Here is a 25,170-nt window from a genome sequence, read left to right as displayed (position 1 = left end):
ACTAAATAACGTCGTAAAGGGTCTACAAGGGGGACGCTCCTTTTTCTAGTAGTCTTGAGCAGCTTCGGCACCTTTTATTTTGGAGATTAATCTACCTTACCGTCTTATCTTCCTTACCTAAACGTTCGAACATCCTGTCTTTTTATCTGACCAGTCCTTATTAACAGAATAACGGGGGGGGGGGGGAGGCTACAACGGGGCGGAGCGAAACCGAGAATCATCCATTTCTAAAAAACACTCAGTGATATTTGCCAATCATGTCTACTTAGAAGTAAGTCCCACGGAATGCAATGGGATTTGCTCCCGTGTAAGTGTATCTCTAGGATCAGATTATTCCTCTGGGAAAAGATACGGGGGAAATTCAAACTTCATCGACATCCTTGAACTAACTGTTAAGTAGATGCGCATCCGCTGTTTTATCTCCGCGGAGAGTTAGCTCGCTGGAAAGCCGAATGAGGAAATGAAAATAATTCAGTTTGGAAAGCCCCAGATGGCGTCAGAGATTTCAGAGTACTGTTTGTTGTGAGCCCTTCTGAAGAAGAGGAAAATTAGAAGCACATGCAAGGCTATTCCTTGGCTGATCTGATAGAGCTTTTAGTTATCATGTGGTAGTGCCTTTTTTCTTTTTTTTAAAGAAAAGCACTTTATTAAGAGCGATTTTTATTTTACTAAATGCTGCGTCATTAATAGGTCAGGTAATGGGGGTCATTAATGGGTCAAGGAGATATAGGATTCCAGCCTGAAAGGTCAGGTGAAATAATCTATTTTAGTTGTTCAGTGCATGAGTGCAATAATCTTGCCAAATTTTCAATTTTGAACCCAAAGTATCAGAATTGTCATTGGACCTCAGAATTGGGAGGTGGGAGGCAGAAAGGAGGGTGTTCCCCCCCCCCCCCAGGGATGAGGAATATGTGCCCCTCCACATCCTGTTGGGAGCCAGCTCCCATCAACCCCAACCAGCAATGACAACTGGCACTAGGCATAGTGATGGCAGTAGGGTTCCCAGTCATAAACACCATCCTTCACAACCCCAAGATAAATGACAGGGGTGAGGGTGTGTTGCAAAAATATTTCAGGCATTCAAGCAGCAAACAATACTCCAGTTTAGGCCAATTGAGAGGAAAGTCCTGGGAGGATCTTGGATAAGCTGCCTTCAGGGGATTCCCTCATCCTTCTTCGCTGGAGTCCATTTGTTCATCCTCTCCATCTAGGCCAGCATGGTTTAAAGGTGCCTTGGGTCAGGGCTGGTGCAAAATCCAATCACCTCTAGCGCATAGGCACGGAAAACCAAGCAGCAGAGTACCCAGACATGTGCAGTTGTTGTTGTTTGTTGTTGTTTAGTCGTTTAGTCGTGTCCGACTCTTCGTGACCCCATGGACCAAAGCACGCCAGGCACTCCTGTCTTCCACTGCCTCCCGCAGTTTGGTCAAACTCATGCTGGTAGCATGTGCAGTAGGCAAAGAAAATCCAGTGCTGTGTCCAACTAAACACACACACAGGCAGCAAAGTCCATCAGTTTACTGAGGTTCAACAGCTTAAGACAGTGGTTTTCAACCAGTGTGCCGTGGCACCCTGGGGTGCCTTGAATGATGGTCAGGGGTCCCTCTTTCCTTCCCTCCCTGGTCTGATGCCCTCTCGCGTCTCTGCCTCCCCAAGGTGTGCACAGCTGTTTGTTGCAGCAGTCGTGGCTACAAGCTCCGCAGGCACTCTGGGGCTGGGCCAGGGGGTGCTGGTTGTCAGGAGCTGAGGCAGCCTTGGAATAAGCAAGCAAGAGAGCGAGTAAACCCAGCCAGCTAGTCTGCTGGCCCTTGCTATTGGGAATGGACAGCCAAGTGGGAGGCCAGGCAGGCAGGCAGGTGCTGCATTGGTCTTTTTTGTGCTTGCTGTGTGCAATGCCTAGCCTGGGAGCTGAGTGCCCGGTGCTGAAGGAGAGCCTTTTTGCCATACCGGCCCAGTAGCAGCCACTGCTGCCTCTCATGGTAAGGTGCTGGCCTCACATTCACCTTTGCCCTGTCTCTGTTGGACTACAAAGACTGAGGGCATCTTCTTCCCAGGCCTCTGTGAGGCAGTGTGAAGAGGCACCTCTCTTTGGGGCAAGGGGAGGAAACTCAGAGACCAGGGGCAGCAGCAGCAGCTGCCCAGAGGATTCACAAGGAGAAGAGATGAGGCTGAGGGAAGACTCCACAAGAAAGGGTGTTTGAAAAAGAGTGAGAGGCTGCCAGCTCTGCAGGGGTGACGTAACTGGGCTCCTGAGCCCCACAGGGATGCCGCAGAAAGAATGTACAGTGGTTGGTCAAGGGAGCCATGGACTCAAAAAGGTTGAAAACCTCTGGGTCCCCAGTGAGCTTCAAAACTTCAAAATGTAGAACCATAACTAAAGAAAGACAAAGAAAGATGATGAATGAAAACTCCTGCCTAGAGGTCCAAATATATCTCAGATCTGTGACCTTAACACTTTACACTCAGTAGAATCAATTCACAAGCAAAACCTCCTCCCAAATATGGCAGCTTCCACCCCCTTTATTCCTGATGACACCGCTCTTATGGGACGCACTGCTAACTAGAATACAAGAGTATTGAAGGTACACCTGTTTACACCTGCATGCGCCCAAATCTCCTGCTTTAACTACTGCATTGTCATAATGGGGTTACTTTATTGCCTATTTTAATTGTGCTTGGTTATAATTAAATGCTTGTGTCATGGAAATCCAGTTATAAGCCTATTTTTGAAATTTAAAAAAAAATAAAAGCAATCCTGTAATTGACGTTCAGGGTGACGAATGAGTTTTACTCTTTTTTTTTTCCCTTCCTCAGTTCGAATTTGAGAGATGAGGCACTGACTAATTTATAGCCTCGTCAAATTCGAATTCCCCGTCCCAGAAACCACGGGGCGCACCAGACGCGCCTCACATCTCTAAATCTGCTTTCACCTAATTTCTCCAAACCCCTGCGAATATTTATGCCTCATTCCACCTCCCAGCCAGTTTACGTCCTACCCTTTAGAGTGATATCCAATCAGGCTGCGGCGGCAGGGTTTTCCCCGCCTTCTTCTTAATTGGGAGGGCTTGCAGTACTGGGCGTGACGTCACGGACTCCCCCCCCCCCAGCCCTTTCTCCTTTCCTTTCTTCATGCTGTCGCACCGCCCCGTAAAGAGGTGCGACCAATAGGACCGCTCTCCTCTCAGCTCCGCGCTCTCTTACTGGCTCGCGGGGGAAGGGGGAACCGACCTTGCCCGTGGAGAGGCGGCGGTAGCGAAGGCCGCTGTCAAGATGGCGGCCGGAGCGAAGAGGCGGCGGGCTCTGCAAGCTTCTCCCCGGCCGTTCTCCGCTTTCCCCGCCGCCCTCGCGGTGCTGCTTCTGCTTGGCTGCGGCCCAGCTTCTGCTGCTTCTGCCCCTGTGTGTCACCACCGCATCCCCAGCGCCAGGGAGGTGAGGCGGGTCTTTGGAAGCGGGGGGGGGGGGGTAAGAGGGCGACACGGGGTCTCCGCCTCAACCTGCGGATGCCAATGATGGTTAGGACTCGCCTTTGGCTTCCGCGCATCTTTCCGTCGGTTGCCGCGTTTGCAGCGTTGTCGGCCGCCTGTTCTGCCTGTTTTTCGCATTTGTGCTCGTAAAAGTTCCTGCTTTGAATGCAAGTGAGGATGGTGGGGACCGGTTTCGGAAATCTGATTTAAAACTCTCCGCTCCTCCACTTCCTTGGGATCCTTCGTTTGGGAATGCCGATGCGTGTCGCGGTTTGCAGCAAAGCAGTAACCTGTTGGTTGGTGCCGGTTGTCTCTTCCACGCATCCCAGCAACTTATTTTTCCTAAGGAGGACCGCGAAACGCTATGGGAAAATAGCTTTAAGCCGTGCCGCTCCGATATTTTTTGTCATTATGTTAGACTAAAGGCAGGGAAATGGCTCTACAGTTTTGGTATTTACCTCGCGGGGTAGGTACGTCCTTTTCCCGTTGTTTTGGGCGACTCAGCCTATTCTGCTGCTTTATTGTAGAAAGCCAAGGTGATCCAATTGACAAAATACTGAGATTAGAAGCTAGGCTTATTTTTCTTTCTGAAGGAAGCCACTATGCTCTGTTCTTTAATTCTTCTCAGTACTATTGCCACCATTTATGGCACAAATGATTCTCTTGACGTCTAAACTAATGATGCACTTAAACACCCCATACAAAACCACCCCATAGCACAAGTTAAAAATGGAAATAATCGTATTATTTATTTTGTTATTATCCACCCATTAAGATCCCATGGTCATTACTTTTCTCTAACAAAAAACTTGGTTTGTAAAAATGCTTGATATTTTCAGTGGTAATGGATTTAATAGAAAATCTTATCCTGTTTATGTGATTTTATTTTAGTGTATTCAATTGGACCTGGCTCCTAATTAAGCGTACATAGGATTATGGCCTAACAGAGAAGTTTAAGCTGTAAGACTCCTAGCAACAAGACAAATAGTTGCTTCCAATGGGGGGGGGGTGACTCCCTCCCACCATAGAAACTTGGACGCAATATGTGTGGAATATAGCATTTATGTAATGCTCAGCTCATCATTGGAGGGTGATAAGAGGAATAACAAAAATAAATAAATATGGATTTGACTCCATATGGTCTGCATTTATATTGTTTATTAACAGTACTGTACGGGAATCTCTTTTCCGTCTCAATCACAGCAGCCTGTGTGTCACCACACGTTAGTGTGTCGGCTGCAGTGTAGGTACACTCCCCATGCTCCTCTTGGGGCTGGAAAGGGGTTAGTTTAACCTCTGGTTTGCTAGTAAAACTGTATTACTGTTTCGCGAAATGATGCAAAACTGAATTACTGTTTCACGAAATGATGCATGTCTAAAAAGTGTGTCACCAACATGAAAAGTTTGGAAAGCTCTGTTTTAGATAGATGTATAGCCTGTGAATGTGAGCTTAATCTGTAAAGGAAAATATTTTTAAAGTCTGCTTTGATGCCATGTAGATGGCTCCATACAGGACTTAACATCTGTACATGCATTTGTCCTGGAAGACAACAGGTTATTTGGTAATAGTTCTAAAAGTTTTCAGTAAAGTTTGTAAAAATAATAATAATCCGAAACAACTTCCAGACTCTGCCATGTTTTGTGGCCACCAGTGATCTGCTGGTGGTGTAAAAACTTCTTCATCCAGCTGTTGCCCCTCCCCCCCCCCACCAAGAGGCTGTGCCTACATGCCAGATGACACAGAGACCCACGGCATGTATAATAACCCTGCCAGCACCAGCCAAACCTGCCACCTTCCACCAGGCATACACAACCTGCTCTACTTGTTCATGACCAGTCATCAACACATATGCACCAAAAGCATGCCCCAGCATGAAACTGTAAACAAACACACAGGCACACACTGGCACTCCCAAACAGTGATTACAACCCCACACTTGCAGCTGGCAGCCACATATGCCAAGGAAAAACGGCTACAGGGGAACAGCAATATGCAACAGTGACAAGAAACACACCGCCCCAAGGACGCATAATAATAATAATAATAATAATAATAATAATAATAATAATTTATTATTTGTACCCCACCCATCTGGCTGGGCTTCCCCAGCCACTCTGGGCGGCTTCCAAAAAAAAATATTAAAATACTCTAATACATCAAACATTAAAAGCTTCCCTGATGTCTTCTAAAAGTCTGGTAGTTGTTGTTCTCTTTGACATCTGGTGGGAGAGCATTCCACAGGGTGGGCGCCACTACCGAGAAGGCCCTCTGCCTGGTTCCCTGTAACTTGGCTTCTCACAGTGAGGGAACCACCAGAAGGCCCTCAGAGCTGGACCTCAGTGTCCGGGTAGAACGATGGGGGTGGAGACACTCCTTCAGGTATACAGGACCGAGGCCGTTTAGGGCTTTAAAGGTCAGCACCAACACTTTGAATTGTGCTCGGAAATGTACTGGGAGCCAATGTAGTTCTTTTAAGACCGGTGTTATGTGGTCCCGGCGGCTGCTCCCAGTCACCAGTCTAGCTGCCGCATTCTGGATTAGTTGTAGTTTCTGGGTCACCTTCAAAGGTAGCCCCACGTAGAGCGCATTGCAGTAGTCCAAGCGGGAGATAACCAGAGCATGCACCACTCTGGGGAGGCAGTCCGCAGGCAGATAGGGTCTCAGCCTGCATACCAGATGGAGCTGGTAAACAGCTGCCCTGGACACAGATTTGACCTGTGCCTCCATGGACAGCTGCGAGTACAAAATGACTCCCAGGCTGCGCACCTGGTCCTTCAGGGGCACAGTTACCCCATTCAGGACCAGGGAATCCTCCACACCTGCCCGCCTCCTGTTCCCCAAGAACAGTACTTCTGTCTTGTCAGGATTCAACCTCAATCTGTTAGCCGCCCTCCAACCGCCTCCAGGCACTCACACAGGACCTTCACCGCCTTCACTGGTTCTGATTTGAAAGAGAGGAAGAGCTGGGTATCATCCGCATACTGATAAACACCCAGCCCAAACCCCCTGATGATCTCTCCCAGCGGCTGCATATAGATGTTGAAAAGCATGGGGGAGAGGACAGAACCCTGAGGCACCCCACAAGTGAGAGCCCAGGGCTCTGAACACTCATTCCCCCCCCCCACCACTTTCTGAACACGGCCCAGGAGAAAGGAGCGGAACCACTGTATGACAGTGCCCCCAGCTCCCAGCCCCTCAAGACGGTCCAGAAGGATGTTATGGTCGATGGTATCAAACGCCGCTGAGAGATCCAGCAGAACTAGGAAACAGCTCTCACCTTTGTCCCTAGCCCGCCGGAGATCATCAACCAGTGCGATCAAGGCAGTTTCAGTCCCATGATGAGGCCTGAATCCCAACTGGAAGGGATCGAAATGGTCCGCTTTTTCCAGGCGTGCCTGGAGTTGTTCAGCAACCACTCGCTCAATTACCTTGCCCAAGAATGGAAGATTTGAGACTGGGTGATAGTTGGCCATCGTGGCCGCATCTAAAGTTGGTTTTTTAAGAAGCGGTTTAATAACCACCTCTTTCAGCGGGTCTGGGAAGGCTCCCTCATGGAGGGAAGCATTCACCACCCCATGAAGCCCATCGCCCAGTCCTTCCCGGCTAGCTTTTATAAGCCAGGATGCGCATACACACTCCCCAAAGTGGGGAGGGGAGCAAGCCACATCCTCCCCCTCATAGGCATTAGTTGAGCTTTAATATGTTACAACCGTGGCATGAACAAAATTACCAATTAGCACATAAACTACATAGATTTATAGTGCCTACTGGCATTATTTTGGATTTTGACTGATTAACAAATAGCCAGAAATTTCACCAAAATTAATAATTTTTATTAATTCTTATATAGATTATTGAGACCTAATTTTTTAAAAAACATAATCTGTATATGTAGCCATTTTTAAATTCTACTTGTCCGTGTACAAAGCCCTGAATTTGTCTTTCTGCTTAATTGCACACATACCAGTTCTAGACACAAACTGAATATCAAAAAAAGAGGGCAGCTTTGACTTGTTCCTCTCTCTTAATCAAATGAAATAATCTATTTCATAAGCTCTTGAGGGAACCCAAACTTTTCCAAAGCAACAAAAAGAACCCAGCAATATATTTTGTGAAATGCTTTCTCAGCATCAAGCAAAATAAATAGCCGTGTCATTTCTATTACTGTTTTTTATTGTTATAACCCTGGAACTTTATAGTAAAGGGTGTGTGTGCAAAGGAAACTAGTAAATAAATCTGATAGATGCATCTGTTTCTTATATTTTTTGAAAAAAAGTTATACATGTTATTTGTTGAGTCAAATCTATTTATTCTTTATTTAGGTTATCTATAAAGTTTATCTTAAGGAAAATCGTGTTATAAAGAGAAATGTGGATGAACAACTAAGAATTAAGACAGTATATGACAAAAGTATTGAGGAGTAAGTATAATGGCAGCCTTCTAAAATTCTTATTCTGAGTGGGAAGGGGCTGTTGGTCCTACCTGAGAGGTATTTCTCCGCACATGTGGAGATGCCTTCAGTTTTTAGTTCCTGCATTCAAGCACTAGAGAGAGCTCATGCCCAACCTGAGGACATCTTACCTGTACTGGAGAATTAGCTGATAGCTAGGAAGACCTGTCCCCCTTCTGCTTTCCTCACCAAACAAGTAGGCAAGGCAATAGGGAATACGTAGCTAAGGGGGACAGATTTGTGTTGCAGGACTGAGTCTGGAGTAACTGGTTTTATAGGTGGAAAGTGATTGGTTGATGATAGTATTTCATACAAATAGAAAAGAAACAATTCCCTCCCCTTACTGTTTTCTTTCTTCATAGATTGCCACCTGAAAAAAAGCACCTTATAAAGGTATGTGACTCTTCCTTCTTGCATGTATGTCAGTCATGTCTATTGCTGAAAGGAGTTCTAGTTGAATTGCGCCAATCCACTGGTCTGAATGATCCGTGACTGCAAGTGGTATTCTAACTTTTCTAACCAGCTTTCCTGCTCCATATCTGAAACTGTTTTTGAAATTTGTGCAGACCTCACATTGTGTGTTCTCCTAACCACGGCTATGTGATCAGGAGCAACCTGACTTTTCCCCTCCTCCTCTCTCTCTGGTGCAGTTTCCACTCTTCCTTACCTTGGCAACTTTAACCAAAAGCAGCATTAAGAACTACAGAAATGATAAGTGTGGTGTTAGCACTAGCCAGGGTTTTGCTGCAGATTTTGTTAAAGTTCAGGATACATGAGTATTGTCTGATAATACAATAAAATCAGCATCTCTTTATGCTTATCTCATTCAGTTCAAAGCTGTGAAAATATACTTAGTAAGTGAGACTTGGGACTTCATTCTTTAGAATCTAGTTTCATATCTCTCTCTTTTTGGTGTAAAGAGACTTTTCTTTTCTGCACATTTAGAATAAGCTTTTCCCGCAAGCTATTTCCTATTTGGAGAAGACATTTCAAGTACGGAAACCTACTGGTACCATTCTATTAAGCAGGTATGTATATGGTTTAGTGTTGTTTAATAGTAAATGTCAACATAAATCTGTATTTAAGATTATATTCTGCCTGTAGATCAGAATTGTTCCCACCCACCCACCCATCCACCCAAAAACCCCCACTAAGAGTAATTCCATTCTGATAAGTAAATTAACTTGGTTACATTGGTATACCTAGCTTCTCTGTTATGTGGCTTTATTCTATGCATCCATTTCATTGATAACTAAATCTGTAATTCTGATTTGTTTTAAGACAGTGTGTAACAAATGAATATTTAAGGAAGAAAGATGACCCTCACCGATACTGCCGAAAGGCATGTGCAGAATATACAAAGTGTGGTCCAGTCACAGTTCCTGAGGAACACCTGCAGGTAATTCAGTCCTCGGCGGCCCAGGTGTGGGGAACTTCCAGTTCATGGTTCGAAGATGGCCTTCCAGGCATCCTTCATTTTCAATATGCCATGCCTACCTGCCCTGCACCTGATATCATACATGAGGGGCAGGTAAGGGCAGGACTTTAAAGAAACAACTGGGACATGTTCCTTTGAGCAAGATTTGCTTTTATTTGATTTCATCTGATTGATCTACACCCTAACCTTTGTCCAAAATGGAGCACAGGGCAGCTTACAACAACAGCTTACAATTATATAATACTATAATCATAATAAAACCAATCCTAAACCGAACAAATGAAATTCAATGGAGAGCAGCAATAAAGCTCTGTAGCACAAATAACACTTCATGATCCAAATTCCTGGACAAATAAAAATATCTTAATTCTTAGCACATGAGAATGGTTGCACTATGTATCCACAGTTAACATCCCTGGCCGGAAAAAACATAGCAGCTCTTATAAGTAGCAAATTTCTGAACAGAAGTTGTGAGTCAACTGTGCCAGTCGTCACTTGCAAGGGTAGAATCTTAAATCCCGTTATAGTATCACAATGAGAAGATTCCATTTCCTTTGGTACATAACTGTGGTATCAAGGCAAATCAATCAGTGGCATCAAGCGAAGTGAAGTTAAGAAGAGCAAATAATGTTGTGAATCAACAGGGATGAGAGGACTAGGAGCTGAGTTCAACAGATTGGTGAGAGGATTGAATTTTCAGCTTGAGTGCAGAGAAATTGTGGGGTTCAGTAACACTCAAAAGTATATTATGTTGATGGACCTTGGCTACTTTTTAAAATTGCTTTCAGTTTTAATGTCTTGTTTTTAAATGGACCTGAATGGTTTTTTTCAGTTTCATTAAATAAAATAAGTTTTGGGCAGTCCCTGTATTACACTTTTCAGTGTTTACTTCCTTAGTTTTCCTTGAGTTAACAAAACAGCTGGATAAACCGGATGAAAGCTGCATTTTTAAAAACCTTGAACAGATCAAGAGTGATCATATATCTTGCCCAGTGTAAATTCTCTGGCACCAGATATTAAGGCTAACCACAGTGCATGTAGACCATAGTAGACGATGTGCTTTGTACAATCTACATATGGGCAATGATAATAAGATGTCACAATATCATGTACTACAGCATCTTCAGATGCTACACCATAGCTGTCAACTTTTCCCTTTTCTTGCAAGGAATCCTATTTGGAATAAGGGAATTTCCCTTTTAAAAAGGGAAACGTTGACAGCTATGTGCTACACACACACACACACACACACACACACACACACACACCACACCTCACTTTCACAATTTGAAGGATGTCTCTGGATTGGAAGACAGTGTAGTAGGCATGAGAGCTTTCCAAAAGAAAAACTGGAAGAAATGATTATGCATTCATTAATGTCATTCTCTATTTCAATATCATTTGGTCCTCACACACCTTGCCATTTTCTGAACTTTGGGCTCTTAAAAAGCATTTGTGGATTCCGGGAGGGTATAGCTTTCAAAAGCTATTTTAAAAAATAATCAGGTGCAACTATACCCTTTGGATATTGGCTGTGAGCAGTATTACAAAATCAATCATAAGTGTGGCAAATCATTGTCTTAATATCTGTCTTCCGTCAGAAAAATAGAAATGAGGATGGGTTGTATCTAAGTCATGCTCAGAGCAGGCCTATTAAATGGCTGGCTAGCTCAGTTGGTAGAGCATGAGACTCTTAATCTTAGAGTTGTGGGTTTGAGCCTCCTGTTGGGCAAAATAATCTTGCCTTGCAGGGGGTTGGATTAGATGACTCTTGTGGTCCCTTCAAAATGTACAATTCTATGATTCTATAAATTAGTCATGGCCGTTGATTTCAGTGCCCCAACTCTGAGCAGTTGGTTACCAAATTTCTTCTGTTAGACTGAAGACAGTTGTTAAATTATGTCTGTTTGAAATGAATTTCCTCTGAATTTATTGTCTCAGCAATGTAGGGCGTGTAATGAAATGCTGGATTGTGGACCTGTTGGTGTAAGAGACCAAGAAGGGGTTCGAGATGCTGACTTCGTGTTATATGTTAGTGCTCTGACTACTGAAAGGTGTGGCCAAGAAAATATTATTGCATATGCAGCATACTGTCAACTAGAAGCTGATATGGACAGGTAACATTTCCCCCCTCCAAATTAACTTTCATTTCTAAGTGTGCTGGTGTAATGACTTCCAAAGGTGGCTTTAACTGACCAGTTTACTAGATGAACTGCGCTGCTCAAATTAATGACTAATTCTTAATGGAACTAGAATTGTCTATTCTATTTTTAAAAAAAATATTTATTGAGATTTTACAGAAAAGAAAAACAGTATAATAAAAAATACAAAAAACCAGACATTTAAACAAGTAGAAAAAGAAGAAAAAAAGAAAAGAAAAAAGAAGAAGAAATAATCCATTTTTCAATATCTTTAGGCTAGAATTGTCTATTCTAATTTCCTTTTTTGAGCAGTAGATGCCTGTGTTTGTAGCCTGAATCATGAAATTAGAAGAATCGCCTACTAAAGTAGATGTTGCACTCTTCATCTCTATTGTTTGCTTCTCTTTGTTAAGAGATTTTACTAGCAATACCATTATCAAAATCTATTTAATTTGTGGTCAGATGGGGGTTGAGTGAAAGCATGTTTCACTCTGCTGCCCATTGTGTAAATGGTGAAACTACAATTGCTTACGCACTTTAGCATTCTAAATTTAGATTTTTGGTTGTTGTTGAGTGCACATTGTTTGTATTCATTTATTAAGCTTAGCATGTTCCTAAGACGGTGAAGTTTTTATTCTCTAGAAATATATTTTTCATTATTTCCCAGACCAATTGCAGGGTATGCTAATCTTTGTCCGAATATGATTTCAACCCAAGCACAAGAATTTGCTGGCATGCTGTCTACTGTGAAACATGAAATCATTCATGCACTGGTAAGATATTGTCAGGGAACTGCCATCGGAGGAACGGGAGGTGGAAGGGCTCACAGAGGCTGGGAGGGAGTCAGCAGCGAAAGCAGGGACCAGCAGGGGGAGAGAGGGGTCTCTGGAGGAAGGTCTCATGAATGCGGAGAGAGACGCAGCAGCAAATGCAGGAACTAGCAGGGAAGAGGGAGGGATCAGGGACACGTCCAGCGAGAACAGCGGGGAGGTGTCAGAAGCTCCCATAGGGAGACCCATGCTTCGCCGGAAGCTGCCACGTCGTGAGTCCAGAAGACGCGTTTCCGTTAAGGAGCTTCTATGCTGGAAGCGCTTCCGCAGACAACCACTGTCGGAATCTACGAGTGACTAGGGCAGACATGTTTGAGGAGCTCTGTCACACACAGAGGTTTGTGGAGTTGCACAAACTCTGAGGGACCACGATTTTACGCACAAGCAGCTAATCATCCCATCATAGATATGTTATTTGTTGCATTCATTTAAAATACCAGCAACATCTTTGTGTTGTGCCGTGCAAAAAATTATTTGTTTTTGTTTCTCTTCCAAAAGACATAGATGTGAACTTAGCCTACACTGTATGTTTATTTTACTTTCAGACAACTTTTTTTTGTTGTTTTGAGGTTTGTTAACTTCTAGGCAAAACATGTTTTCTTATGTTGATGATAAATAATATAAATGACTTTGCATTGCCTTAAAGGGTTTTTCTGCTGGGCTGTTTGCATTTTATCGTGATGATGATGGAAATCCTTTGACTGCCCCATCTCAAAATGGATTGCCACCCTTTAATGAAAGGTATATATTGAAATCTATGTTGGACTTTATGAATCTATGTATATATTGAAATCTATGTTGGACTTTATGAATCTATGTAGTTTTGTTGAAGGAAGTGATGTGACATAGTTGCGAAATAATTCCTTTGTCAACATTTTAATACCTTGTGACTCGGTTGGTTTGTTTCCTTGGCTGATTTTTCTTCCATGTCCTCTTTCATAGCCAGCTGTCATGAGCTTCACAGTTATCATGTTTAATATTATTATTTTTGAAATGCATTTAACATTTGCTGATATCAGCCTGTTGATCATATTTAGAATTGATTCTGCTTGCCAGTCAAGTTAATTCAGTCTGCCTTCCTTACAGCCTTGGTGTATATCAATGGAGCAATAAAGTAGTAAATAGCGCTGTGCGGTTATGGGATGTACGGGGCAATAAGAAACTGCTTCACAATGTATTCCTTCTGATAACTCCTAAAGTAGTTGTAAGTATCATTTTCACTTTTTATCAGAATAAATCTAACTTAACTTCCTCAGATAAGGACATCTACACAATTTGCCTTGCCTTCTTTAGGAGGTTTATCTAGCACTTTGAGAATTATAGGAATAGCTTACTCCCAGTATCCCTGGCAAGCTGCTTGCTGGTAAAATAATGCATGTCAAAAGGAATAATTCTCATTAGAAAAATGATCACTCCTTGTAATAGTAAAGTGGCTGGCCCTTTTGCAACTACTAGAGCACCAGAACAAGGCCACCCACAGACATGGGAGTGGGGTTGATTCCGGATATCGCAGGTGTGCCAAAGATATCAGTTCAAAGAAATGAGAGACCTAAAGGAAAGATCTCAAGCTGTGCATGGAAGCTGCCACCATGCCACCATAGAACCTGAGTGGCATGAAGCCACAGCACAGACACAAAACTTCAGCAGACTGGGTTGCTGCTTGTATTCCTTCAGCCTACTAAAGCGGAAGGAAGTTGGGCAAAAGCCTGTTCACATCGTGGCTTGCATAGCTACCTGTCACATATGCTTTTTATCCTCCAAGTGATTCAAATAACCGAATCATTCTGAAGATTTTAAATTATGGGTTTTATGAGATCAGAACATGTTATGTTTTTCACATAGGTGAACTAATTTTTAAACTTTATTATTATTATTATTATTATTATTATTATTATTATTATTATTATTATTATTCTCGGCTTCATGAACTTTAAATAGTATTTCTTACTAGCAGCTTCCATCTCCGGCTCGTTCCATTCACTAACCTCGCCTGCCCACCAACCCCTTTGACAATCCTCCCTTCTTCATGTATATGTAACCCCTCCTCCCTTTACATCTCGCCCTTCCCCTCACCCCAAGCTTTAAAGGAGGGGCTTTTTTTGCCCCAAACCACTCTCTAAAGTGCCTCCTCCCTCCATTAACACTTGCTGCAGCTGTATTTAACAGGGGAAGCACTTCAGGGAGCTGCTGGGCAAATCCCTCTATGAAGCGCCTCTCTTCCCAAACATCTTGCCTGGGGCACCTGCCACCCACACTGCTTGCTTGCCTGCCTGTTCTGCTGTCCAGCATGGCTGCCTCTTGCCAGTCATGTGAACCACATTGTGATAGCAGCCTTACATTTCAACACATATAGGAAGAAGATTTGGGGGACCCTTTTCATTGGAAATCTGTGCAAGATGAAGGAAGCCCCTCCTAGGAACTTAAAATATGTGGGGGTGGGGGTTAGTTTTGATTCTCAAGGAAGGGTATTGCTAATTATTTTGACAGCGGTCTTCTGGTGCGTCTTTTTGAAGGAGGAGGCCCGAAAACACTTTGGATGTCAATTTCTAGAGGGGATGGAACTTGAAAATCAAGGTGGCATGGGTACAGAGCTCAATCATTGGGAAAAGAGATTGTTGGAGGTCAGTACAGCTAATTATAATACAGTAGCTATTGGTTTTTTTGCGAGGTGATCATAAACTGAAATGCAGGTTTTTGTGATATTGGATACTTTGTCTCCAGGACGACAGATTGATGAAAGTTTAGAAGTAGGATTTATCACTGGAAAGATTCCCTCCCCCATCATCAAATATTTATTTAATCTTTCCCTTAGAACTTGTTAATTGGGCAGTCACTGCAATCTAGATAAAATGGGATTGTATAAAACAGTTTTTAAAAGAGGAGCAGTACAGCTTGCTTTGTGAAAGAATACCATGCATTATAAATAATATATATTGAATATATAAAGAATATATATTGTAATTATTACCTTTGTCTTCATTTGTCTTTACCTTTCCACTCTGCCATTTCTTACCATTTGTTTTAAATGAGCAGTACCAGAGGAGCAATTTAGGGCAGTCCCCTAGTGTTTGACTACATGCAACTCCTCATTCTGTAGTCAACTTATAGACTTTTACAGTGATGAGAGGGCCTCCTGCAGATATCAGCTCATCAGGAAGCCTGTCCCATACAGTGTGGGAATTAGATGTCTAGTGTGGTAGTGCCTACCCTTTGGAAAGCACACCATTATAAACCCAGGAGGTGCCTTCTTCACTGGCTTTAAACACCTATTGAATCCTCTACCATCAAGCCTCCTAAGTGGAGTTGAAGACTATCCCAGACTTTACCTGAATTGGCCCAGGGATAGCACATACATGTAAATCACTTCAGACCGTTTCATGGGGAGGGATCCTAAATGAAATAGCCAATAAAATGTTAGAAACAATTAATGGGCCTATGTAAAAAAATTCCTTCCAGTAGCACCTTAAAGACCAACTAAGTTAGTTCTTGATACCAAGAACTAACTTAGTTCTTGGAAGGAATTTTTTTATTTTGACTATGGAAGACCAACACGGCTACCTATCTGTAACTGGGCCTATGTAATAAGTGTTTATGCCCATAGGTACACATTCTTTCTTCTCCCCAACCCCAAAACGAGGAATGAGTTCCTGTTCATGAAGCTTACTGGTTTCTTGGGTGGTTACTTTCAGAATGAAGCTATGACTGGATCGCACACTCAGAACAGAGTCTTCTCCCGCATCACTTTGGCATTAATGGAAGACACTGGGTAAGGATGTATAGTTGGTTTTGGTTTTCTCATAAATATGCCTTGTTTGGAGAGATCTTAAATACATAGTTAAGAAACTTATGTAGTTGGAGGTGTTTGAATTTTAGGCTTTGGAAACAATGCAACATTTCTATGCAAATAATTTTGTTGATATTGTTGCTGACATGAAATTAAAATCAAAATTTCTCCATTCATTTTCCATTTATCTACTAGTGCAATGTGAAATTGTAGAGTCAAATTAAGGATAAAAGGTAAAGGACCCCTGACCATTAGGTCCAGTCGCAGACTACCCTGGGGTTGCGGCGCTCATCTCGCTTTACTGGCTGAGAGAGCCAGCGTACAGCTTCCGGGTCATGTGACCAGCATGACTAAGCCGCTTCTGGCGAACAAGAGCAGCACACGGAAACGCCGTTTACCTTCCCGCCGGAGCAGTACCTATTTATCTACTTGCACTTTGTGCTTTCGAACTGCTTGGTTTGCAGGAGCAGGGACCGAGCAACGGGAACTCACCCCATCGCAGGGATTCAAACCGCCAACCTCCTGATCGGCAAGCCCTAGATTCTGTGGTTTAACCCACAGCGCCACCCGCATCCCTCAAATTAAGGATACTCCTGAACTAATTGTAATTCTCGAGCATTTCCCTCCAGTTGAAGGTGGATAATGGGGGATGGAAAAGGCTGGCAATAACTAGTCAGATTTGAATTACCTTAGAGTGGCATTAGCTCTAGCTATTGAAATCCCCCCCTCCATTGTTTATTCCTTCATTGAAGGAGAAGAGCAATTCCATTTTTTGGCTTCGCTTCTTAAGCCAAAAGAGGAGCAGCAATCTTGGAGGCGACAATACGTGTGCCTGTTTGTGGAAATGCATCTGCCTTTTCTTTCAGTTACCCTACCTGCATTAGGAAATGCTTCATATCGGGTAGCTTGATTAACACATGCAAGAGCTTTGAAATAACTTTTTGCTGACTGTTCAGAAGTGTAATAATAGCATTTCTGTTTCAACATATGTTTACAGCTGGTATAAAGCCAATTACAACATGGCAGAAAAGCTTGATTGGGGCAGAGATAAAGGCTGTGACTTTGTGATGAAAAGCTGTAAGTTTTGGATTGATCATAAGAGGAGAAGGTAAGAATACGTTTCTTTAGATTGCATGGTATGTGATGCCACTGGCATTGCAATAGACTATTAATGTTTGTCTGGTTAGTACTGGTTTTTTTGTTAAGTGTTGTATAAAATTTTTTTAACAGTTCCCTTATTGAGGTTTTCAACTTTATTCACAGGAAAGAATTGGTGGATCCATATTGTGACACTCTGCGGACTAATCCATTGCAGCTAACCTGTAGACAGGACCAAAGAGCAGTGGCAGTGTGCAATTTACAGAAATTCCCACAACAGCTGCCTCAGGAATATCAGGTATAAAGGGTGTGACTCTATGTGAAGTCTATGAACCACCAGTCTCATTCAGACATGAGAACAAGCAGAGGGGCTGGGCACTTCCTCCTCCTCTTCCAGTGCAACCACAAGGAAGAATTTGGAAGCTTTTGCTTCCATTTTAGATTCAGTTTGATTTGTTGTCGGATCACATACAAACTGTAGTTTGTTGAAACAAGTCAACTTTAAATCATAGTTTAAGCAGCTGGCTTGTTTCTACTCACCATAGTTAAGATTAACCGTAGTTTAGGGTTCAGACAACACACAGTCAAAAGAGAATGCATTTATCGTGCATAGCAGACTTGTATGTGCAGTACTTAGCAATACTGTTGTTTCTAAAATAAAAATTATTAATGGCAGTAGCAACTATAGCTTTGTGCTTTGGTTCTCTTTAACATGAATACAATGTATGGAATGTGGGTTTCTGCCATTGTTGTAAAAGTTTGCTATTACTACCAGGTGATGGTGATGGTGATGGTGATGGTGATGATATGACTGTGCTTCTTCTACCTTTATAGCTGCCTCTGTCACTGTATCTTTTGCAGTATTTTGACCGTCTTTATGGGGTACCATCAGAAGATTTGCCTTATTATGGTGGGTCTGTTGAAATTGCTGACTTCTGTCCGTTCAGTCAGGAATTTAGCTGGCACTTAAGTGGTGAATTTCAGCGAAGTTCAGACTGTAGAATACTTGAAAATCAACCAGGTCAGTTGGTTTTGTGTTTAGTTTCTCCTTTAATATCTTTCAGAAATTTTGGGTTCCAATGTAAGGGAAACCCATAGCTTCTTTAGCATAACCCATGGTTGTCATGTTGCACCTGTATCTGAGTCTACCCAGCTTGTTTCAGGCTCAGAAACTAGGATCTGAAATCACAGTCTGAAGCTGGTTAGCAGTCCACAGTATGTGTTAACAGTGCTTTCCTGGTTTTTTAGATCCTTTCAAAAACTATGGTGCAGAGAAATATGGACCAAATTCTGTGTGTCTCATTCAGAAGTCAGCTTTTGTTATGGAACAATGCAGAAAGAAACTCAGTTACCCTGACTGGGGCAGTGGCTGTTACCAGGTAACTGCAGGAGATCTTAGTTTAAGGTTGCATTTTGTAAAGTTGCGTTGTTTAGAAATCATTGTTGCTCTTAACTAGTCATTACATGTTTCTATATTTGTATCTAATTGTTATTAGACCAGATAGTCATGTGGAAGTCAAAATATCTCCCTACCTCATGCCCATTAGTTTTATGCCAACAGTATAAGTCTCTAAAGTGAGCAGATACCCTCTTACACGGCCTGACCAACAATCTGTCATCTTCCAAATCTGCATGCAAACAAGTGAAGGTACTCACAAATTGTTCTAGCTTTTCCTTTTGAAAGCTCAACTACAAGCAACATGTCTCTTAAAAGACTTGGTTTAAAAATTAAATAAATGTTTGCAATAATCTAGCTGGTCCAACTTTATTTCTTAGGTTTCTTGTTCTCCCCGTGGGCTGACTGTTTGGGTCAAGGATGAGTCATATTTGTGCAGTCGCTCAGGTCAAATCCTAACCGTGAATATTCAGATGAATGGATGGGTACATATTGGGAACCTAATTTGCCCAGCGTGTTCAGACTTCTGCGATTTCTGCCCACCTGAGCAGGATCCTCCTCCAGTTGCTAATTTAACAAGACTCACATCTATTGGTAAGCAACCCTTCAAAAGTCATTAAGTGAAATAGAGAGTTCTTGTTTTGTTTTGCTGTGATGTTCTTAGTAGCATTTTCAGAATTATATTCCTAGCAAACAGGAGAACTAGTTCTCTTTTTTACACTACGGTGGTTTTAGAGGAGGAGAGCAGGACCAAAACAGACAATTAGGCTTTGGAAAACTCTTTCCCCCTCCTTCTCTTCCTTTAGTTTGGAAAAATTATGAATGAAAGTTTAGACTCTCAAAGAGTATCTGCCTCTATTCCTGTTTGTCAACGACTATTTTGAACAGCATCTGCAGAAGTACAGTACTTAAACTATGCTAATACCATTTTAACATTTATTTTAGATTTGTGTTCCTGTTCCCCTAGCCTGGTAGTAACCCTATGGCTATTGATGGCGAACTTGCTTCCGCTACTGGCTGGATTTCTTCTTTGTGCATGGAGTTAAACTGGGCTCTCAGGTTACCCCATAGACTACGTTTAGAGTACACTCCATTTGAGTTCTTCTCAAAGGCAGCTATCCGGAAGAGCAAACACATCTCCACCTGCCTTGTGGCAAGAAGGCCGGCTGATCACAGGCAGAAGGTGCTGGAGAAACAGCCTCCATCCCGAGAGAGGCGAAGTTTACAGCGTCATCTCAATAAGTGCCAGTATTACAGTTTTGTTTTTACATTGGTAACAAATTGTGGGGATCAAAAACGTCAGTAGTGTTATGTTGCCACTGGTCTGGAGCACTCTTGATAGGCAGAATTCTCTGAGACTGGTAGCAGAATTTTTGGCATCCTTAGAGATATACCTCAGAGTTTCCTTTAATTTAAAAGCCATGAAAATAAGTCGTCATCATTGCTAATAACTTGAGCCTAGTGTGGCTTTATGGATTCTTGCAGATGTATCCAAAGAGTTAGCCTTTTGGTACAGCTTTAGGATGCTTCCAGAACTGTTATTTGCTTTGTACACTCTGGTGATTTGAAGATACAGTGGTACCTCGGGTTAAGTACTTAATTTGTTCCGGAGGTCCGTTCTTAACCTGAAGCACCACTTTAGCTAATGGGGCCTCCTGCTGCTGCCGCGCCGCCGGAGCACAATTTCTGTTCTTATCCTGAAGCAAAGGATAAGAAGCACAAAGCACTATTTCTGGGTTAGCGGAGTCTGTAACCTGAAGTGTATGTAACCTGAGGTACCACTGTATTCTTTGAAGTATCTGCTGCTCAGAATATGGAGGAACTTTTCAATAGCTGTACATCATGCACTTTTGATATTCTAAATAATGAAAATATTTAATCTCCCCTTAACTTGTTGAAGACCAACCACTAAACTAAAGTATTATGCTGTAATTTCAATGGACTTAAGCCTTCAGTCCTAAGCATACTTGCTAGGAAGATTTGCATCCTAGCAAGCATGTTTAGGATTGAACATTCCTAAGTAAACTTGTTTTGGGTTAGGTTACTCATGTTCAGTTTCTTACAAGGTAATTTGAAGAAAGGAGTAGCCCTCATTCATGAATGTTCATTTCACTGCATTGGCCTTCTTCAAATGCTGGTATACAGCCAGTCCTTAGGGGGTGTTTTCCACACACTTAGGTGAGTAGGCCAGAGGAAGAGTGAAATCACTGAATTCATAATTAAGTTTGAGGGGGCTTTTAAAAACAACAACACCAAACTGTGAAACTTACAGATTCCATACTAACACCTTTGGGGCCAAAATGTGGGTTTCTATTATCAGGGGCCCTATTCTGCTTCTTGGGTGAAAGAATTGCTGAGCTCAATTATGTTGGGTACATGAAGACTTGTAAACTTTCTTCCTCTTTTTTTAAGTATGCTGCTTGTGCCACCAGGAAATTGCTAAAAGTCAGTCAGTGAGCAACTTGTAGATGAAGAATCTGTTCCCGTGAGACTGAAAAACCCTCAGGGATCATAGTTCTGATAACTTTCCTTTCTTGCAACTGGCACAAATTGGTTTTGTCTTGGGACTGGAGGGGGTCACACCTGGTCCTGCTGAGCATTCTGATCCATTTAAAGCAGTGCTGCACTAGGAGAAGCAAATGCTTACCTAAATCTTCCAGTCCTCTCAAAAAGTGTGCAGTGGTAGCAGGCTGATCAGCATAGTGAGATCGGAAACTTGAGTGGAATCAGGGGAACTCTTCCATTAACAAGAAATGCAGTCTCTTTGAAGAAAGTACATTGGGAGTGGCGAACCTGCGGCTAACCAGATGCTGGACCATAACTTGGATGGTCAAGGGTCCAAATAGAGCTAAAGGTTGGCCGCCCCTGCTCTAATAGTGCCTGCTAGATTTCTTTTCTTAAAACAAACCTTATTTTTACAAAGAGGGTTTGTGTGAATACAACTAGTCAGTAAACTACTTCCTACCTGAAGCATGAGAAAGCTGACTGAAGCATTTGAGAGGGGATTTCCTCCAGTGATGTGAATATGTGTACATTACTATAAATATACTATTTATATTACACACATTAGCCTTAAATAAGTGGGGGGCGGGGGAGGGAAGGCATGGAAATAGCAATAAAATATTAGGGTTAAGAAATGCTTTAAATATGTCCAATTTGAATATGAATGAGAATTCTCTAAATAGATCTATAGCTCAACTAATAGGAAATGGCTCCATGGAACATGGAGTGAAGACTAATTCTTATCTGTGCAATAATAGAACTTAAAGAGCATCTTGTAAGGATGCTTTTATATACTTGAACATTTTTCTCATTGTTTGTCTTGAAGCAAAACAATTGCACTGTATCAACTTTTTGGCTAACTTTGTGTATAGGCATTTTTACCAATGTTAATGAATTTGTGTCGTAAAAATAGAACATTGTCCTGTTTGAGAAACGGTTTTTCTTCTGCTAGGCATTTGTCCCTCTGATAATGTAATGAAATGGAGAAATATCTAAAGGTCCCCGTAAAAGTTGCAAGTTTGTAAATATGTTAGCCCAGAACTTAAGAGAGCATTTGGCTGTGTTACCTTCCAGCGCCTTTGCATGCAGCTATTATTAGTTGCTTTTATGCATCTTGCGAAAGCAAAATACAGTTTTAATATGAGATTCTAGTTATATCTGAGAACATGGTAGCAACTTATAATCCACAGCCCTAACCGATGTGACTGGTATTGATTACTGTGTTTAAAGAAATGCTCCTCAGTTAAAATAGAAGTAGTCTATTCTCCTCTATGAGTTAGACAAATTCTGGTTGATTAGCAAAGGTAAACACATCTAAAACATATTTTACTGTTACAGAACAATCTCATGTGCAGGAAGCAAGGTCTGCTACCACTGCTGTTACCATTGTAGATATCTCAACTGCTTCTGGACATTTTTCTGAGCAGGGGTCACCAAATCCTTGGGCACATTTGCCAACCAGAGAAGCTGCTGTGGGCAGCACACTCGCCCTTCCTCCTGAAATTAGGCTTGGCAAAAAGCATGTTTGCTGCCCTGCCTCACCCAAGCATTGTGGCAGGGAGAAAAGCAACCAATCTTCCTGAAGAATGCAGCTGGAGAAACAAGAGCTATCTATTTAGATATCACCTACAAGCCAAAATGGCATTAAGCTTCCTTTGCAACTGCAGTCTGCAGAAAGAAAAGCCTTCTATTGGAGTGGCATTTTTGGAAAGGGAGCATCATGCGTGGGAGGAAAAAGGATAATCGTTCCCTCTCCAAATAATTTCCCATGGTACAATGTACACGTGTATGTACACGTGTATGCATGTGTGTCATGTTAGCAACTCCAAGATGCAAAAGGGTATCTCATCATGAGAGGATCATTGGGAGTTGATGCTATGCTTGAGGCATTCATAAAATGTATTAACTGCTTCTCGCCTCAGATTAGACAAATTAGATTAGATTCTGCAGTAGAATAATGTTTCCCACACTGGAACAAATAATTTTATAAAACTGCCTCTCTGTTTCAGGTACGTTTTGTTCTTTGGGGATGCATTGAGATTTCAAGTTTATTAGAATGAGATTGAGTGTTTCATCAAAAATGGGTCAGGGTGGTGTTTGTTTTTTAAAGAGAGCTAAAGTAGCAGTAGGAAGCCATAGACTATTTCAAAACACAGAATATAAGAGCACATCCCTGACTCAGGACAGAAATCAGTAGATGCAGTTGAGTTAAACTGTATTTACATTTCAACTAATACTATCATTAATTAAATCTTCCTCCGAAGATTACAGGGTGGCTCACAACAGAAACCTGTTGTGTCCAGTTAAATACCCACAATTTTTCTAAATACAGTCGTACCTTGGATCCTGAACGCCTAGGTACTCAGATGTTTTGGATCCCGAACGCCACAACCCCGGAAGTGAGTGTTCCTGTTTGCAAACATTCTTTAGAACCTGAAGGTCTGACGGGGCTTCTGCAGCTTCCGATTGGCTGCAGGAGCTTCCTGCAGCCAATCAGAAGCCGTGCTTTGGAAGTCGAACGGGCTTCCGAAATGGATTCCATTTGACTTCCAAGGTACGACTGTACAAAATAACACTGCCACCATTCTTCTTCTTCTTGGCAAGCACACAAAGAATAGGTGCATTACTGTATTAACCTGACAAGACTCCTCACCATCTTGGCATTCACTAGCCTACCAGTCATTCTAAACAGGGGAAGATGTTTTCTGATGAAATGTCATAAGGAAATATGACCTATGTTTTACTTGATACTATAGAATGCTGCATATATTGGTTATGAGGAAGGAAATGAATGTTAAAGCGATCTCCTACATAAAGCTGCTCATTTTAAATATTTTCATTGTGTTAGGTCCCAGTTATTGTACAGATATGCTCAAAATAAACCTACTTGAAATATTAATTTTATCTAGACAAGTTTCTCCATGCCAGTGAGCTGTTTTCTATTTCGGGTTCCCAACTTGAACTCGTGGGAGGGTTTTATGAGAGCATACTTACATTCTATCTTATTATTTTATTTTGTGTAGCTTGAATAAGGTATAGATTGGTTTTTTTTTGGGGGGGGGGGGTCTTACCTATCTCTGCATATGTGGGCCAAAGCAGACGCTATGCTTATCTGAATTAATTTCTATGAATGTTATACAGTTTATAGCTGGGTAGTTTAAAATCCAGTATAAGCTGTGGATGAGCAGTAGAGAACTGTCTGCGGATGCACATCTCTTGAGAACCAGGATCATGACTCAGAACAGTAATACAGTTAGAGTCCGTATATATGTGCAGTCTGTCACTCCGTAGTACAAAATGTCAACATAGATTTTTACATGTAAATTGTACTTTGCCGATTGATACAACATACTATTTATGCAGAACTATTCTTTTCCACTTCTTGTCATGAGTGGACTTCAGGCTGGATTATGTATGGTGTTTATATGTGCAATTGATTTTATTATTTTTAAAATATGTGGAAGATTCTTTTAGCATAAGCACTTTGAGCATTAGTGTCAAATTAAAGAACCTTGTCTTTAAAAAAAAATCTTTGGTCCTTTTTGTTTACAGAAAACGCACACTTTCTAGAAAGAAATTGAGTTCTGTAGCGAGAAATGTAGAATACACTGCAGCTGCTCCGAAAAAACTGAATTATTCAGTTGAGAGATAAGCATGCCATTATTTTAAACTTTTCAGTACTGTTCTACTTTGTTTTGATATCACTTTGGGATACCTCATGGGAATTATTTCATTCCTAAATTATATTGTAAACAAAAGGTATTAAATTGCCTCATGGGAATTTGACCTAGCTTCCATGTGTGTTTAAGCTCCACATAGCTGCATTTTCCTCCATGAGCTTACATTTTTCCCTCAGGACTGTGAGGGAAAGCAGTTTGTTACTGATAGCATAGCTTTGTGGGGAAGCTAGCAATAGGTACACAGCTGAAAGAAGAGCTGAAAGATGAGGGTGGGCAGAGGTGAAGTAGGATTTGAAGAACAGGGCAGAGGAAGTGGAACTGGTGGGGCAGATCTCCCCCATCCCTGTTGGAATCGGGGGAAAGACAGGAATCCTAAGGAGGCCAAC

The 25,170-nt window shown here is 42.0% G+C and overlaps 1 protein-coding gene across 2 annotated transcripts; it reads left to right on the top strand.

Annotated features, from left to right (window-relative positions):
• Positions 1-3,239: 3,239 nt before the first annotated feature.
• LMLN (leishmanolysin like peptidase) lies at positions 3,240-24,890 on the top strand. Of its 2 annotated transcripts, none has more exons than XM_081188642.1 (17): positions 3,240-3,429; positions 7,788-7,885; positions 8,278-8,308; positions 8,861-8,943; positions 9,197-9,314; positions 11,295-11,470; positions 12,162-12,267; positions 12,971-13,065; positions 13,411-13,528; positions 14,838-14,945; positions 16,014-16,090; positions 17,106-17,216; positions 17,372-17,504; positions 18,068-18,227; positions 18,455-18,585; positions 18,983-19,196; positions 19,548-24,890. In XM_081188642.1, exons 1-17 carry the CDS (start codon positions 3,271-3,273, stop codon positions 19,646-19,648), a joined length of 2,019 nt encoding a protein of 672 aa, XP_081044768.1. In that variant the 5' UTR covers positions 3,240-3,270; the 3' UTR covers positions 19,649-24,890. The 2 variants fall into 2 exon arrangements, with proteins under 2 accessions (XP_081044768.1, XP_081044769.1); XM_081188643.1 differs by lacking the exon at positions 3,240-3,429 and adding an exon at positions 3,488-3,930.
• Positions 24,891-25,170: the final 280 nt, after the last annotated feature.

Source organism: Podarcis bocagei, assembly GCF_964188305.1.
Source record: "Podarcis bocagei genome assembly, chromosome: 1".
Taxonomy (NCBI): Eukaryota; Metazoa; Chordata; class Lepidosauria; order Squamata; family Lacertidae; genus Podarcis; species Podarcis bocagei.
Note: the sequence above shows the minus strand (reverse complement) of the source record. Positions and strands in the feature narration are given on the sequence as shown.

Excerpts from the sequence above, each read along its gene's own strand:
- LMLN (XM_081188642.1), top strand. The coding sequence starts at position 3,271 with ATGGCGGCCGGAGCGAAGAGGCGGCGGGCTCTGCAAGCTTCTCCCCGG. Across the intron at positions 8,309-8,860 it reads AAAAAAAGCACCTTATAAAG|AATAAGCTTTTCCCGCAAGC; the intron begins GTATGTGACTCT and ends CTGCACATTTAG. Across the intron at positions 18,586-18,982 it reads GGGGCAGTGGCTGTTACCAG|GTTTCTTGTTCTCCCCGTGG; the intron begins GTAACTGCAGGA and ends TTTATTTCTTAG.